This window comes from Mesoplodon bidens (genome assembly GCF_964165515.1).
Source record: "Mesoplodon bidens genome assembly, chromosome: 1".
Classification (NCBI taxonomy): Eukaryota; Metazoa; Chordata; class Mammalia; order Artiodactyla; family Ziphiidae; genus Mesoplodon; species Mesoplodon bidens.
In genome coordinates, this window is record NC_138176.1 from 118,120,977 (window position 1) to 118,137,647 (window position 16,671).

Consider the following 16,671-nt stretch of genomic DNA (forward strand, 5'->3'; position numbering starts at 1 on the left):
GAGGCGGCAGGTCCTCAGCAAGGGGCCAGAGCGTGGTGGGACGCCCAGCCCTCCCCGGGCCGACTCGGGACAAGACGGGGCGCCTACCTCTAAGACGTCGAACTTGGCCGTCTTGACTTTGGACCAGGTTTTCTTCAGCCTCGCCACAGGACTGAGGTTCATGCCAGCTGCAGGGGGCGACAGCTAGGGTCAGGACGGGGGCAGGTGGGCCACACCGTGCTGGAGGGGGAGCCCCGCACACTCACAGATGATGGCCATCATGGAGTTGAAGTTCCCGATGTTGAAGCACTCTCGGGCCACGTCGATGAAGAACTCCAGCATGCGAGTCCGATGCTTCTTCTTCACCACCTGGAGGGCGGCCAGACTGCTCAGCGCGGCCCCCACTGGAGGTCATCCCCTTCCCGCACCAGCCCCCAAAGGGCATTGCCCTGGGCCCAGGGAGGGGCCTCCCCAGCAGTGAGCTGCCCTGGGCCCTCAGAGCTGTCAGGCCGGGGGTGGAGGGATTCTCGCAGGCTGCAGAGGCAGGAAATGCAGCCGTGGCATTTTCGATGCTGGGCAGAGGGGCGGGAGAGCAGGCTGAGAGGACCAAGGGAGACCCAGATGAGCTGGCAGGCCATGCTGGGCACAGGATGCCTCCCCGGATGGGTCTCTGTTTTAATTTAAGGCATCACTGTTGGGGGTTGGCGCTTCCAAGGCCCTGGCAATAAAAGCTTCCTGTCTCCACCTGCAACGTCCCGTCCCCTGCGGGGTACGGGGGTCAGAGCCCCAGGCGGCACGGTGGGGTCGGGAGGAGGCAGGGCCGGCCCTGCTGCTGTGTGCGCTGCACGGCACTTACCCGGCACACCTCGGTGGCCACCAGCATGCTGAGGCAGTTGAACCAGTTGTCGTAGGCCTCCAGGCTGTAGGTCTTAATCAGGTCCCCTCGGCACTGTGGGGACACAGCAGGTCACAGGGAGCCCGAGGACCCTGCCCGTGGCTGCCGCCCCAGCCCCACCCTCAGAACCCTCAGAAGGAGCTGTGGCCAGAGGAGGAGGGGGGACAGCTGCTGGACTGGCCCCCTGGGCCCGCCCGGGTCTCCCAGGATGCCCCCACCCGGCCCTGCAGGGCTCCCCAGCAGCATGCAGCACCCTGCGTGGCTGTCCACCGAGGCCTGGGGCAGGCGCTGGGAGGCCAGACCTACGTACGTCAGGTTGTGAGGCCCGACACTCCGGAGGCGCTCAGGCGTCTGGGCGAGGCCCCCACACCCTCCCCCAGCCACCCTGGAGCACGCCGCAGCCCCTCACCCTATGCTTGTCCCGAGAGTCCATGTGGCTGACAATCTGCATCAGGTCCTCAGGGTGGATGCTGCTGACCCTCTCCTGGGTGGAACGGGGAGACAGCCGAGGAGGAGTGACAAGCCTGCCACCCTCAGGCAGGCCCCACACGCAGCGTGGAGGGCGTGTCGAGAGCAGCAGTCACGACCTCCCTGCAGGCATGCTCCTCAGCCATGGGTTCCTCGATCAGAGCACCCAGACAGTGGGCAGGCCCCCCAGGTGTACCCCAGTGTCTGGAAGGCCCTCCCCTGGGAGGCGACAGCCTCAGCAGTAGCTGCTATGTGCAGGGCCCCTGCCCAGCCTGGGCACAGGCAGGATGAGGGGACGGAGCAGGGAGAGCCGTCCCCCCTTGAAACCCTTCACCTCTTCCCGAGCCACTCCTCCATCCTGAGGCCACTGCAGTCCCCATCACCCCAGCCCCTCCCGTTAACATGGGGCTGCCGTGATCCTGGGGACCCAGGTACCAAGAAACCCTCTGCTCAGGTGGACACACAGCCGCCAGAGGCAGCGCTTGGGGCTACCAAGCAGGCTTCCCCTAACACCCCGGTCCGACGGGCAGGGGAAGGCCCTGTGGCGCCATGTTGGGAAGGTGCCGGCGTAAGCGTCAGTGAACACACCCCAGCCCGTCCTGGGAAGGGCGCACTGCAGCACTGACCAGCTCGATGTGAGTCAGCTGCTGGGCCAACACCAGGGGGTCACAGCACACGCCCAGGATGTCCTTCTGCGCGGCTGGCGGCTTGGCCTTGAGGATGGGCCCTTTGTCCATGGCCGGTGAGCGGAGCTTCTCACGCAGCTCCTGAAGCTGGCTCCGGGCAGCCAGGGACAGCAGCAGGCTCTGCGTCATTTGGGCGATGGCCTTCTTCACCGTGCCATTCTCCTGGGAGGGGCGGGGGCAGAGAAGGTGCTGGCCTGGGCTGGCAGCAAGACCTGCACCACGCCGGAGGAACCCATCTCGTCTCCAGGGGTGTGTCTAACTTTGAGCCCACGTCCCCTAGCCAGACCTGCCATGAGCACTTGGGCCTCTGACAGCAGGGTGGGGCACAGTGTGGGCTCCGCTGAGGGCTGCAGGGGAGGGTGAGTCCACAGCCGTCCCGAGGAGAAGGGAGCTGAAGGCCAGGGCTAGGCTTCTGGGTCTGAAAAGCATGGCTTTCTGGGTGGCGGCCGGCTGAGCTACTTCTCATGGCCTTTCCACCGTAGGACGGGCCCACGGTAGGGACAAGGGACTCCAGAAGGGCTTCCTCCAGGGCTAGGAGCCTTCCTTCCCTGGGTGGGAGCAGCCCTGGCCCTGCCCCACTCTCCCTGGGCTTTGGGCCCTCAGGAAGGCAGAGGCGCTGAGCACACGGAGCCCAGGCTCCCACGATGGGGGCCGCCGGCAGGACCAAGTTGTCTGGAGGGCCCGTCTCAACGCTGCAGACCAAGCGGGAGCTGGGAAAGGCGGACAAGGCCCTCGCTAGGCCCCCACTCCACCCACCCAAAGAGAGGGAGAAGCTGGGGCCTGGGATCACCCCACTCGGGCCACAGGGTCTCCCGCATGCGCAGGATGCCGAGGGCAAGTCTGGCCAGTTGCTGGCCAGCTGAGCGGCCCTCACGGGGCTGAGGGGCAAATGGAGCCACCCAGCAGTCCTCTTCGGAGAGTGACAGCAAAGGGGACCACATACAGAGCTGTCCCTGAAGACCCACCCCTCCCTCAGACAAGGAACTCTGCCAGGCTCCGAGGAGGAACTCACCTCGTCACACTGTGTGACCCGGTGGGTGATGGCTTTCAGTTCGGCCATGGCCTTCTCATCCTGGAAGTCGTAGGGGAAGGCCTCTGTCCACTCCTTCAGTAGCTGCACGATCTTGGCTGAGAAGGACTTCAGCCTGGCCTGGGGCAGGGGGCGGGGGTCGGGGGATAAAGCAAGGTCTGACCCTCCAGAGTGGGCGACAAGATGACAAGCGATACAAGCAGCCCCAGTTCTGCAACACCCTCTGACCCGTTCCCCCACGGGACCTGTGTCCCCTGCCCCGACGCTGGGGGGAGGGCTGCTGGGTAGGGACATCCTCCACCCTGTCCACCTGCGGTTTTGTCATTCCTGCTTTGCTTCACATTCCCCTTAAGCCAGCTCTCTTTTTCACTTAAATTCATTTTCAAAGAACCTGTCCTATCGCTACCATGACACAGAAAATTAGTTTCATTTGCTGTCATTAGAAGTTACCCATAAAAAAGGACACGATGAAAACCAAGCAAAATCATTAACGTTAAGCAAGAGACCCTAGCCACCTTCTCTCAGTAAAAAGCAGGTCGGCAAGTGCTGGGAAGGGCCGCAGACACACCAGGCATCGTCTCCCCAGTTCCCACTGGCCCAGGTCCACACGCACATACAGCCCAAGGAGGGGGTGTGGGATGCCCAGCCGTGCTCTCCCAGCCAGTCCTCTGTGCCCAGCCCCGCACTGGCTCACGTACGCTAAACCATTCCTATGCCCGCCTTGGCTCCTGCCTGGCCCTGACCAGCTCCCCGTGCCCACCTGGCCACCCTGGACCATTCCGGCCCTGACTGCCCTCAGGGCCCAGCTCCTTCATGACCCAACTCCCCACACCTACACCTACCTGCCCCCCTCCACCCACCTCTGCTCCGCTGCCTCCACCCAGCTGACATTCCCCCCAGGTGCCCGCTGCACCCCGCACTCGGCAGGAACTACAGCCCTGCATTCCCTTCTCAGAGGCCCCGCCCTGCCTGTCATCACAGACGAAGGCGGGAGGGCTCACCCCAGGCTCCTCTCAGGCTTCTACTGTCCCCTGCTGACCCTCAGCCGAGAATTTCATCTCCCACTCACCCTGTTCTGGCTTTTCCCCACCCACACCTTCAGGAGCCTTTCCTGATCCCCGGGCTGCAATGGGTGCCTGTCTCTGTCCCTGCCCAGCACACCCGGGGACACGCCCCTCTGGAGAGGATACTGAAGAGGGCACAGGTGTCACAGGCCTTTGCTGCAGAGACAGGAGGCCCAGCCTGGTAGAGGGGAAGGTCATCAGGAACAGGCCCTGCCAGTACCTTGACAGCACGCCCACCACCCCTGCTTCCACACCAGACCCCAGGCCTGCCCCAGGGCCTCAGGGATGAGCTGGGGTTTCTTACCCATCTTGACTGCCCGAAGCCTGACTCAATCAGAAGACATGACAGTGAAAAACAGCCCTATCTGAGTCTCTGAAAACTCTAGCCTGAGGGTGCTGCCCACCACCCCCCTTTGGAGGGAGCAGTGACCCAGACTGCGTCTCCACCAGCTGGAGCCGGACTCTCCCTTCCGGAGTCCCTGGCCCTGAGCACGAGAGCCGGCAGGGCTGTCTGCTGTGGCCCTTCCCCGGGAGTGGGTGTGAGCACCCGCCAGCGGCAGTTCCATCCAGCGCCCTGGGAGGTGGGCGCCCCTGCAGACCCCCCCGGGAGGCCTGCTTCAGGAACGTCAGGAGGCCAGACAAGCAGACCTGCCCCCAGCAGGGAGGGGCCCAGGCCGGGCTCGGCCGGGCCCTGTCCTGAGCAGCATTCTCTCCCAAGCGTGAGCGAGCGGGGAAGCCAGGGGCACAGAGACGGGCAGCAGCCCGGGGGCTCGTCTTTACCTTATCAGATCCGGCCTCCAGCTGCTGCCTCTGCTCCAGGCAGATCTGCCCCACGCGGGCCAGCAGGTCATGAGGGGGGATGAAGACCCGGGAGCTCAGGAGAAACGTGAAGATATACGTCCTCTGAGGGGAAGAGACAGAGGGTGAAGAGTGAGTCGGGCCCGGCGTGGCCCCCAGGTATAGCCGCGGCCTGCGCCTCCACCTGGTCCCTGCCTCCCGGGCCCAGCGTCACCTCCTGCGTGGTTTACCTCACCTCGAATGCCCTTCCTCCACTCTCGCTGCTCCCAAATCCTGCCCACCGTGCAAGGCACAGATCAAACCTCACTTCGCAGCAGCCCTCAGAGGCGTCCCTGACAAGCTCGGTTCCAGTGGTCTTACTCGGCTGGGATGCTCCCCTACCCCACGCCGGGAGCTAAACCCGGACCTGGATGTTGGCGGTATCTCCGGGCCTGTGTGGGCCTGTGGCCTGGCCCACGGTGCTCCCCTGGCCAGGCGCCCAGCCTGCTCTGTGCCAGATCCTCACTGCTCAGTGGGGCAGGGCCTGGCTGGGGGCGGTGGGGGCCTCCTTGGCCCCAGGACCCCACATCAGAAGCTGCTGCAGGCCGCTGTGCGGTCACCAGCCAGCTGTGGGCCCCGTCCCCACCTGCCACACCAGGGCCCCCCAGTCCCAAGGCCGCATGTCCTCGTCCCCCGGTGGCGGTGCAGGCTGAGGGGTGCACCTGGTCCGGGCTGAACGGCGGCAGGGAGCAGAGCCCAGGGCTCTCGGAAGCTTTTGGCTGACATGGGGTTTAGCAGGCCCCTGCCTGCAGACAGGGCGGACTTTGGGGTGGGGAGGCTGCTTGGGGTCTCCCGGGGACTCAACTCAGTGATCTACTGCCACACGGCTTGCTGCAGGCAGGGGGCCCAGGACCCTCGGACCCTCGGCCTCCACTCCAGGTCCAAAGGAGCAGGTCTTCCGTGCTCCAGCCTAACGCAGCCTCCCAGATCGGGACTCGGCCCTCAGGCCCTCCCTGCCCCGATGCAGCCCTCAGAGGCCGCTGGGGAGGCTCTCCCTGGAGCAGCAGGGTGTCCCTGGGCTGTGCAGCACGGGTGCTCCAGGGGCCCGGCCTGTCAGTGGTGGGACCTCCAGGGCCCCTCCTGAGCAGAAGGCTCAGAGCGTGAAGGAAGGCCGCAGCTATTACACCTCGGAGCTCTCAGCCAGGGGCAGAGGAGAGCCCAAGGCAGGAGCTGTGCGGCTCCCGGGAGGAGCAGGGAGACAGACGGAGCGCCGTGTCCCCAGCCACCCACGTCTGCAGGGCACGGGCCGTGAGGGAAAGGCGGGGAGCCCGGGTGCTCGGCAGCCAGGCTGATGCCTAGCTGGACCCCCGTTCGACCTCCGCCACCCCTTGGCTCTCTCCTGGGAAGCAGGCTGGGACCCCAGGGCACAGTATTCTGGGGACAACACTGGGTGAGCTGGCTGAGGCTCCCCGGGGACAGGCCTGAAGGAGGGGAGGCCCCTCCCCCCGCCACACAAGGCCACTGTTGCACAGACCAGCACTGGGGTTGGAGGTCCCAGCCCCTGGGGGGCCGCGGCCCTGCTCCGGACATCTTCAGGGCCTGGGGTCCCCTCTCCCCGGCTCTGCCGCCTGGCCCTTGGCTGCCACATCGGCACCACCAGCCCCAGCCAGGCCCTGAGAGGACTTCCGGGGTGGACGGAAGGACAGACAGGGGAGTGGACAGAGCCCCAGGAGGGAGGGAGGAGGCCTGACATGTCGGGGGGGCAGCCTGGAGCCCCGGAAACCCAGCTGGAGGGCAGAGGGGGCAATTCCTCCCCACCCTCCCTTGCAGCCCTGTCTGTCGCCCAGAGGCCATGCGCAGGGCCCTGCCCTCAGGAGGGAGGGGGCACCCAGAGGGGCAGCTTGGCTCTCGAAAGGGAGCAGGTAACAGCCCCACTGCCACTACGAGACGTCATCTACTGGAGGCGGAAGGGAAGACACACGTGACAAGGGAACTCTTTCTCACTCTTCCGAGAACGCGCCAATGTCACCTTGAGATGAAGAGGCAGGATTCAGGTTGGCAAAGGCCCGTCCTGCCCGCACACGCATGTGCCCAGGAGGGCGCGGAGGGGCCGACCTTCTTCATTCTGAGCCACTGCAGTTCATGCACAAAACAAACTTCCCAGCTCAGAGACGGGACACTGATGGGTGGACCGTCACCAGGACTCTGAAGCCCTGGCCTTGCCCCTTAGACCCCTCTTGCTCCTCCAGGGCCACCTCCTACCTGCCTGGGGACAGCAGGGACGTCACTGCCGGTTCCCCTCTCCTAGGCTGGGGGCCAGGGTGGGAGGGAGCAGGAAAGCACAGGAGGTAGGGCCGGGGCTCCCTGCTGCCCTGCGCCTCCCCTGCTGCTCCGTCCAGCTCTGACTAATGGGGGACCTCCCTCTCCATCCCAGCAGCAGCCTCCCTGGGAACCCAGGTCGATCCCACCAGTCACCAGGCACTCACATCGGGGTAATAGTCCACTGTGGGGACCAAGTGCTCCATCAGGGCCTCCAGGGACCCGGAGATGAGACGTCCGTCTTGGAAGACAAGGTCCCCGGAGCTGCCGGCCCCACCTCCTCGCTCCCCCATGCCGGGCTGCACCTGTCCACTACAGCTGGGCCCGAGGATGCTGGAGAAGACCACGGACGTCTGGGGCATAGTTTCCTGGGAGAAAAGAATGAGGCCGTGAGGCATCAAAGGCACCTCCACCAGGCCCTCCTCCCAAGCCGCCTGCAGCCTGCGTGCGGGTGCAGAGCCTGAGCCCCGGCAGGGCCGGGAGGGGGGTCATTAGATGTCAGCACAGGTGGGCGGGCAGGCTCCTCAGTGGCCCCGAAGCCGCTGATCAATGTGTCTGATAAATGTTTCTTCAGCACCTGCTCTGTGCATACCAGGCCTCATTCCAGGCATCTGGACACAGAAGGCCCTGCCTCCTGGGGTTCCATCCCAGTGGGAAAAGAGAAACTATGGAGAAAAACAGCACCAGGAGAATACTGAGTGTGCGGGGGGTGATCAAGGCGGCCTCAGGGAGGGGCCCTGAGACAGACTGATGCTGTTAGCTGTGCAGCTTCCCGGGATAAGAGAGGGAGGTTTGAGGCAAAAAGGACAGCAGGTGCCAAGGTCCTGAGGCCAGTGTAGGGGAAGGTGATCAGCAGGGGAGTGGTCTGGCCAGACCATGCACACCTGGGGGCCCAGGGTGCCGGACAAAGGAGTGACCTGACTCAGGGTGAAGGTCACCGTGGCCGCCGTGTGGAGACCCAGCAAGGGAGAGATCTAAAAACCAATCAGTGGGTTTTGCCATGACAAAACCCTGGGAGACATTGCTCAGGTCAGGTGATGGCAGAGGAGGGGAGGAGGGTCAACTCTGGACGCTGTGGAGAACAGTCTTCCGCCTGAGCGACTGACCAGCACAGGGAAGGGCTTTGAGGGTGGGGTTTGGGGAAAGACCTGGAACTTGCTTTTGCACACGTGGATTTGAAATGCCTATTAGACACAGATGCTGGGCAGCAGTCTGGGGGCTCAGTGTGACGGGGGCTGAGGGTCCCCACCTCACACTGCAGCCAGGCTTTGCTGCAGGCTCTCATGAGGCCCGGGAGGGTCTGCAGCCCTCTGGGCCTCAGTTTCCTCACTGCCTGGGGCAGCTGGCCGCGTCTGGAGAAGGCTCTGTGGCATCAGCTTGACGCACACCTGCCAGCCCGAGGCCTCGGAAGCTAGTACTGTGGGCGCACTGCCCCTCCTGCTGGCCAGGGGTGGCCTGCACCACCTGCTGGGCTAGTCCCACCCTTGGAGGGCAGGGAGGCTGAAGTCCGGGGGGAGGAGCTGGCCCTTCCTGCCTTGGTGGGGACCGTGGCCAGGTGTCACCCTCTCTGGTCGCTGGCAGGCAGGCGCCGCTGCCCCACCCCTAGCTCCCCAGGCCGCCGCGCTGGCCTCCCTCTCCGGGCCGGGGCTGCTCCCCACGCCTCAGGGGGCAGAAAGAGCCCCCAGCTCTGAGCTTGCCATTGATGACACCTCCAACCAGCCCTGGCCTGCTCTCTTGCCCGGACCAGTGTTGGCCTCTGAGCCCTTCTGGCCTCAGTATCCCCACTGGGCGGAGCAAACAGCAGCCATGAGCATTTTACTGCCATGAGGGGCCCCTCCAAGGGCTTTACAAGGAGAGCCAACTCCCACCCCAGCACATCAGCTGAGCCTCACACCAGGGCAAAAGGGGCCCGGCCCAAGACACTGGTTTCTCTGCCAAACGCCTGGAGGTCACCTTTGGATTCTCAGAAAATCCTCTGCAAGGAGAGCAAGCGCTCAAGGGAAGTCCCCGGGGACAGGCCTGGATTGCAACATCTGTGGCCCCCAGGCTCTGTGCTGCCCTCGTGTCAAGTTGGGTTCAGACTCACAGAACACTCCCCTCAACCCACGTTAGAATGCACAGTCTCAGGCCCCACCGTGTCAGAACCCTGGGGTGGGTCCTCTTTGTCGCTCAAGTCAAAGAACCACTGACTTGAGCAAACCCTTCACTTTTCACATAGTGCAACAGACTCAGCAAGAAGGAACTCAACCGAGGAAATCCTAGGATTTCCAAGTCCAGCCCGGGTGTCACCACCCCTAGGAAGCCCCCTGGGTTAATCGCTAGACTGCTAACCCACGAGGCCAGAAGTGGCTGATTACCTGCCTTCACGTCTTCCTGTCTGGCTGGAACCCGCCCCATGGCCGTGCTCAGTAGCCTTTTGTGGGAGGAAATAAGGAAGGTGGGCTCCCTGGGCACCTCAGCACTGGCAGCTGCTCTACTGTGACATCACTGGGACCCGAGGGGACCCGACCCCCAGCACTTCAGCTGAGGGCCATGCGCTGTGGGGCGACTTTCCTGAGATCACACAGTTCTGGGTTCAAAAGGTGACCCAAGAGTGGTAACCTTGGCCAGTTGGACATCCTGACCCCAAGCTTCTTGGTCATCAGAAATGGCATTTTCAGAGCCTCTGGCCTCTCCCCCCGTGGAGAGAGCGGGCTGCTCTGGTTGGAGGGTGCTACGGGGGGAGCACACTGACCCCCCACTAACTCACAGAGCCCCTACCAGATCCTCCACAGGGCAAGGCCGCCTGCAGGGACACCTGCCCCAGGGCTAGCCAGTGGGGAGCCAGCCTGGGGACTCAGCCCCCCAGCTCTGCAGCCCCCTGTGGGGGAACAGGTGAGCCTAGCAGGAAGCCAGGGGGCTGAGCTCTACACTGGGCACCGGCCCACAGCTCCCTAGGGAGCCTCAGACGGCACTCACTGTCCCCCTCGACAGGGGAGGGGCGTGCGCTCAGGGTAGTCACCTACCCCGGGGGTGGGGCCCCAGTCCATGTGTCCTGCACAGCCACTGGGCGGCACGTCCCTCATCACGCTGCTCCTCCCCCAGGGCTCCCCACTCGTGGGGGGTCTCGGTCCTCCAGAGACTGCGTCCCGCCTACACCATGCCCGTGCACCACCCAGGAGGCCACGGGAAGGAAGGGGCAGCCACGTGAGGCCCATCCTTTCAGCTTGGGGCAGTGACCCCTCTACCAGCAGCTGGGCCAAGGACCCCACCCCTGGACTCCCCAGCTGCACAAGATCCCGCACCAGTCACTTTTAAATGACATAAACAGATGTGTACATGACATGTAAATAAAGGCACAGAAAACATCTGGCCACCCGTGGCCACACTCATTACAGACTTTACTGCAAGGAAGCAGAGGCGGGAAGAGACTTTCGCTTTCCGTTCTACACATTTGTCAGCTATTTGGTAACTTTTCTAAACGGCGGATCTGTTTTGTCATATTCTAAATAACTTTGTTTTTTAGTGCAAAGAAGCTGAGTTTTGAAATCAGCTCTTTTTATAAAGGCGTAATAAAGAGGCTGCAACCCCAGAGCTGGGTCTGCACACAGAGGTATGGCCACCACCTAGCGGGTCGTAACGTGAGGCTGGGCTTTGAGGCGGAGGCCCAAAACCCCCTCGGGGAATGGACGGAGTCCCCAGGGGCTGTGCAGAACCACCCAGCCTCTCCCCTACCCTGGGACTCTGCCTGGGGCCAGGTCTCTCTGACCACGTCTCTCCCTGCTCCTCTGTACACTGAGCCCTGTGGATCCTAGGGACCCCCCCCCCACAGAGGCCCTTCCCTTCCCACCCAGTCCCTAGCAGAGCCCACCCCCACCAGGCCATGAGCACCTTGGGGAGGGTTTCCAGGCTCAGTGCCAAGTGGTAGGAGACAGGTTCCCCAGGTGGGTCTTCCTGGACAGGAATTTAGAGCCCCCTTGGGTTCGAATCCCAGCCCTGCAACGGGCCAACTCCTTGTTCCTAGACAAGTCCAACCAACCTCGATTTCCTCAGCGGTCAAGTGGGGATGATGGCAGGACTACCCATTAAGACCTCTGCTTGGCGTCTCTGCTGGCCACCCCACCCCACTCTGTGGTCCCTTCTGCTCTTGCACGTGGGGTCCTCCTCTCCTGTCCCAGCAAGAGCAGGGACTGAGGCTTCTGGCCACACACCTGTGTGTCCATCACCCCCAGCTGGACCCTTTCTCAAGGAAGGGCCACTCAGAGCAGAGGACCCAGGAAATCCGGGCTCCTGTCCTGGGAGGGAGCACATGGCCAGAGCAATCAGAGTCAGAAGTGCAGTAGCTACTAGGAGGGGCTTCCGCTAGAGCAGGCCCGTGTGTCCCGGTCACTCACCGCCTCTGCCCCCTCCCGCCTGGGCGGGCACCTGTGCTCCGGGGCAGCCTCAGAAGCAGACACTGGTGGGTGACCCACACGCAGAGGTGGGGCTGAAGTCACAGCTGAGCCCCAGGGGCCATGCAACGAAGGAAGAAGAGCTGAAATCTCTCCTCGCGGCTGTGTGAAGCACAGATTTATACCCCTGTGACCGGCTTTGTAAACTCAGAGCTGCAGAACATCCAAACAGTGAGTGCTCCCACCGCTGAGATGGGTCTAGTTTTAGCAGCTGTGGACTTTGTGGGCACATACACACAGGGGTTGGGCCAGGCCAGAGTCTGAGCTGCCCCCATAGCGCCCACAGAGGGGTCAGATGCATGATTACTGCAGTCCTGGGACATGTCTTCAGTGGATCTACGCTGGTGGCCTGGTGAAAACAGTACCTGAGAGACACCAGGGCCAACTGCAGGAATATCCACGGTTAACGTGGGGCTGAAAGCAGTACCAACAACAGTGTAATTTGTGAGCCCGCACAACAGGTGAAAGGTGACACAACAGAGCACACTCACAGGTGAACATCTCCAGAGAAGGAATACTCAGTGGCTTCTCTCCCAGTGGGAGTGCTCCAATCCTGCCTACCTTGCACTGCAGATCAGAAACACAGCTAAGAAACAGATCTGGGGGCCTCTACAACAACAACCAGGGAGCAGACTCCGCCCCTGACATGGCGGTGACAACCACAGACCAAAGGGGAGGCCCCGCTCAATACCCAGTGCAGGCTCTGGTCACAACACCAGTCAAACCTCCTATAAAGGGGATAACGGCCAGCATACACTGAGGAAAGAGGTGGCAGACACCCATACTGAAAACAGCCCTTGCACTAAAAAATATTAAAATCACACAGGCTATATAGGGACATAAAAATAGCCCTCCAAGACAGTCTGAGGGTCTGGCATTGGGAGGAAGAACCCCCAGAGCTCTCAGCCCTGAAGGTCAGCGGGGCTTGAGAGCAGGAGCTCCATAGGGCTGGGGGAAACACTCTTGGAGTGTTTGCATACAAGAGTGCACTGGGACCCAGCACAAAACAGTACCTCCACAGGAACCTGGGCTAGACCTACCTAGGGATCTTGGAGGGTCTCCTGGGGAGGCAGGGGTTGGCTGTAGATCACTGTGGGGGACAAGGACACTTGTGGGGGGAAGGATCAATATTCCCCAAGGAATACTGATCAGCGTGGGCTCTCCTGGAGGCCCCCCTTTTGGCACCAAGACCCGGCCCCACCCAACAGCCTGCAGGATCCAGTGCTGGGAAGCCTCAGGCCAAACAACCAGCACATAGGAACACACCCCACCCATCAGCAGACAGGCTGCCTAAAGTCCTACTGAGCTCACAGCCACCTCAAAACACACCACTTGGCACAGCCCTGCCCACCAGAGGGACAAGACCCAGCTCCACCCACCAGAGGGTAGGCACCAGTCCCTCCCACCAGGAAGCCTGCATAAGCCCCTGGACCAACCTCACCCACCAGGGTGCAGACACCAGAAGCAAGAGGAACTGTGATCCTGCAGCCTGTGGAAAGGAGACCACAAACACAGAAAGTTAGACAAAATGAGACAACAGAGAAATATGATGCAGATGAAGGAACAAGACAGAAAACCCACAAGGACAACTAAATGAAGAGGAGACAGGCAATCTACCTGAAAAATAATTCAAAATAATAATAGTAAAAATGATCCAAAACCTTGGAAAAAGAATGGAGGCACAAACCGAGAAGATACAAGAAATGTTTAACAAAGAGAAGATTTAAAGAACAACAATAGGGCTCCCTGGTGGTGCAGTGGTTGAGAGTCCGCCTGCCGATGCAAGGGACACGGGTTCATGCCCCAGTCTGGGAAGATCCCACATGCCGCGGAGCGGCTGGGCCCGTGAGCCATAGACGCTGATCCTGCATGTCCGGAGCCTGTGCTCTGCAACGGGAGAGACCATAGCAGTGAGGGGCCCGCATACCGCAAAAAAAAAAAAAAAAAAAAAAGAACAACAATTTAAAAAAGAGAGAGATAAACACCACAATAACTGAAGTGAAAAATACACAAGAAGGAATCAATAGCAGAATAACAGAGGCAGAAGAATGGATAAGTGAGTTGGAAGACAGAGTGGTGGAAATCACTGCCATGGAAAAGAAAAAAGAAGGAAAAGAAATCAGGACAGTCAGGGACTTCCCTCGTGGTCCAGTGGTTAAGACTCCACGCTCCCAATGTGGGGGCCTGGGTTCAATCCCTAGTCAGGGAACTAGATCCCACATGCATGCCACAACTAAGAGCCCACATGCTGCAACTAAAGACCTCACGGGCTCCCCTGGTGGTGCAGTGGCTGAGAGTCTGCCTGCCGATGCAGGGGACACGGGTTCGTGCCCCGGTCCAGGAAGATCCCACATGCCACGGAGCGGCTAGGCCCGTGAGCCATGGCCGCTGGGCCTGCGCGTCCAGAGCCTGTGCTCCGCAATGGGAGAGGCCACAGCAGTGAGAGGCCCGCGTATAGCAAAAAATAAAAATAAAAAAAAATAAAGATCTCACATGCCGCAACTAAAAAAGATACCGCATGCTGCAACTAAAGATCCCAAATGCCGCAACTGAAGACCCCACATGCAGGACTTCCCTGGTGGCACAGTGGTTAAGAATCCACCTGCCAATGCAGGGGACACGGGTTCGAGCCCTCGTCCAGGAAGACCCCACATGCTGCAGAACAACTAAGCCCGTGTGCCACAACTACTGAGGCTGTGCTCTATAGCCCATGAGCCACAACTACTGAGGCTGTGTGCCACAACTACTGAAGCCCATGCGCGTAGAGCCCGTGCTCTGCAACTAGAGAAGCCACCACAATGAGAGCCCACGTACCGCAACGAAGAGTAACCCCTGCTCGCTGAAACTAGAGAAAGCCCGTGTACAGCAACGAAGACCCAACACAGCCAAATAAATAATTAACTCATTTTAAAAAAAAAGATCTCACATGCCACAACTAAAGATCCCACATGACACAACTAAAAAACCCCACATGCCACAACTAAGACCTGGTGCAGCCAAATAAATAAATGAATATTAAAAAAAGAAAAAAGAAATGAGAACAGTCTCAGAGACCTCTGGGACAACATTAAGCACACCAACATTTGCATTAGATGGATCCCAGAAGAAGAAGAGAAAGAGAAAGGGCCTGAGAAGATTTCAAATAGAAATCTCTTCTATTTGAAGAGATTATACCCCAAAACTTCCCTAACATGGGAAAGGAAAGAAGTCACCCAAGCCCAGGAGGTTCAGAGAGTCCCATCCAGGATACAATCAAAGAGGAGGCCGAAACACATATTAATCAAACTGACAAAAATTAAATACAAAGAAAAAATATTAAAAGCAACAAGGGAAAAGCAACAAACAACATACAAGGGAATCCCCATAAGGTTATCAGCTGATTTTTCAGCAGAAACTCTGCAGGCCAGAGGGAATGGCACGATATATTTAAAGTGATGAAAGGGGAAAAACCTACAACCAAGAATACTCTATCCAGGAGGGCTCTCATTCAGATGTGACAGAGAAATAAAAAGCTTTACAGACAAGCAAAATCTAAGAGAATTCGGTGCCACCAAACAGCTTTACAACAAACGGTAAAGGAAGTTCTCTAGGCAGGAAATGCAAACCAAAAAACTACAATAGATACACACACAAAAAAGAAAAAGCAACCAAACACAACACTAAAGATAGTCATCAAATCACAAGAGAAGAGAAAAAAAGAGGAAGGGTAGAAAAAAGACCTACAAAAACAAATCCAAAACAAGAAAATGGCAATAGGAACATACATATCAATAATCACCTAAATGTAAATGGATTAAATGCTCCAATCAAAAAACACTGGGTGGGGCTTCCCTGGTGGTGCAGTGGTTGAGAGTCCGCCTGCCGATGTAGGGGACACGAGTTCGTGCCCCGGTCCAGGAAGATCCCACATGCCGCGGAGCGGCTAGGCCAGTGAGCCATGGCCACTGAGCCTGCACGTCCGGAGACTGTGCACCACAACGAGAGGGGCCACAACAGTGAGAGGCCCACATACTGCAAAAAAAAAAAAAAAAAAAAACCCACTGGGTGAATGGATACAAAAACAAGACCCATATATATGCTGTCTACAAGAGACCCACTTCAGACCTAGGGACACATAACAGACTGAAAGTGAGGGGATGGAAAAAGATATTCCATGCAACTGGAAGTCAAAAGAAAGCTGGAGTAAAAATACACATTATCAGACAAAATAGACTTTAAAATAAAGACTGTTACAAGAGACAAGGAAGGACACTACACATTGATCAAGGGATCAATCCAAGAAGATGATATAACAACTGTAAATATATATGCACCCAACACAGGAGCACCTCAATACATAAGGCAAATGCTAACAGCCATAAAAGGGGAAATCAACAGTAACACAGTAATAGTGAGGGACGTTCACACCCTGCTTACACCAACTGACAGATCATCCAAACAGAAAATGATAAGGAAATATAAGCCTTAAATGACATATTAGACCAGATGGATTTAACTGATATTTATAGGGCATTCCATCCAAAAGCAGCAGAATAAACTTTCTTCTCAAGTGTACATGGAACATCCTCCAGGATAGATTACATCTTGGGCCACAAATCAAGCCTTGGTAAATCTAAGAAAACTAAAATCATATCAAGTATATTTTCTGACCACAACACTATGAGATTAGAAATAAATTACAGGGAAAAAACAAACACATGGAGGCTAAATAATATGTTACTGAACAACCAATGGATCACTGAAGAAATCAAAGAGGAAATCAAATAATACCTAGAGACAAATGACAACAAAAACACAACGATCCAAAACCTATGGGACACGCCAAAAGCAGTTCTAAGAGGGAAGTTTATAGCAATACAATCTTACCTCAGGAAATAAGAAAAATCTCAAATAAACAACCTAAACTTATACCTAAAGCAACTAGAGAAAGAAGAACAAACAAAACCCAAAGTTAGTAGAAGGAAAGAAATCATAAAGATCTGAGCAGAAATAAATGAAACAGAGACGAAGAATACAACAGAAA

General features: G+C 58.6%; 1 protein-coding gene across 1 annotated transcript in view; it reads right to left on the reverse strand.

Moving 5' to 3' along the window:
• Positions 1-16,671, reverse strand: part of RASGEF1A (RasGEF domain family member 1A) — a 37,760-nt gene that overhangs the window by 2,497 nt on the left and 18,592 nt on the right. The window contains exons 2-9 of the mRNA XM_081234376.1: positions 7,386-7,586; positions 4,903-5,025; positions 3,041-3,178; positions 1,969-2,190; positions 1,284-1,358; positions 836-928; positions 246-348; positions 88-167 (exon numbers count right to left, since the gene is read on the reverse strand). Coding sequence (XP_081090502.1) covers positions 88-167; positions 246-348; positions 836-928; positions 1,284-1,358; positions 1,969-2,190; positions 3,041-3,178; positions 4,903-5,025; positions 7,386-7,586 — 1,035 coding nt within the window. The remainder of the gene's footprint in view (positions 1-87; positions 168-245; positions 349-835; positions 929-1,283; positions 1,359-1,968; positions 2,191-3,040; positions 3,179-4,902; positions 5,026-7,385; positions 7,587-16,671) is intronic.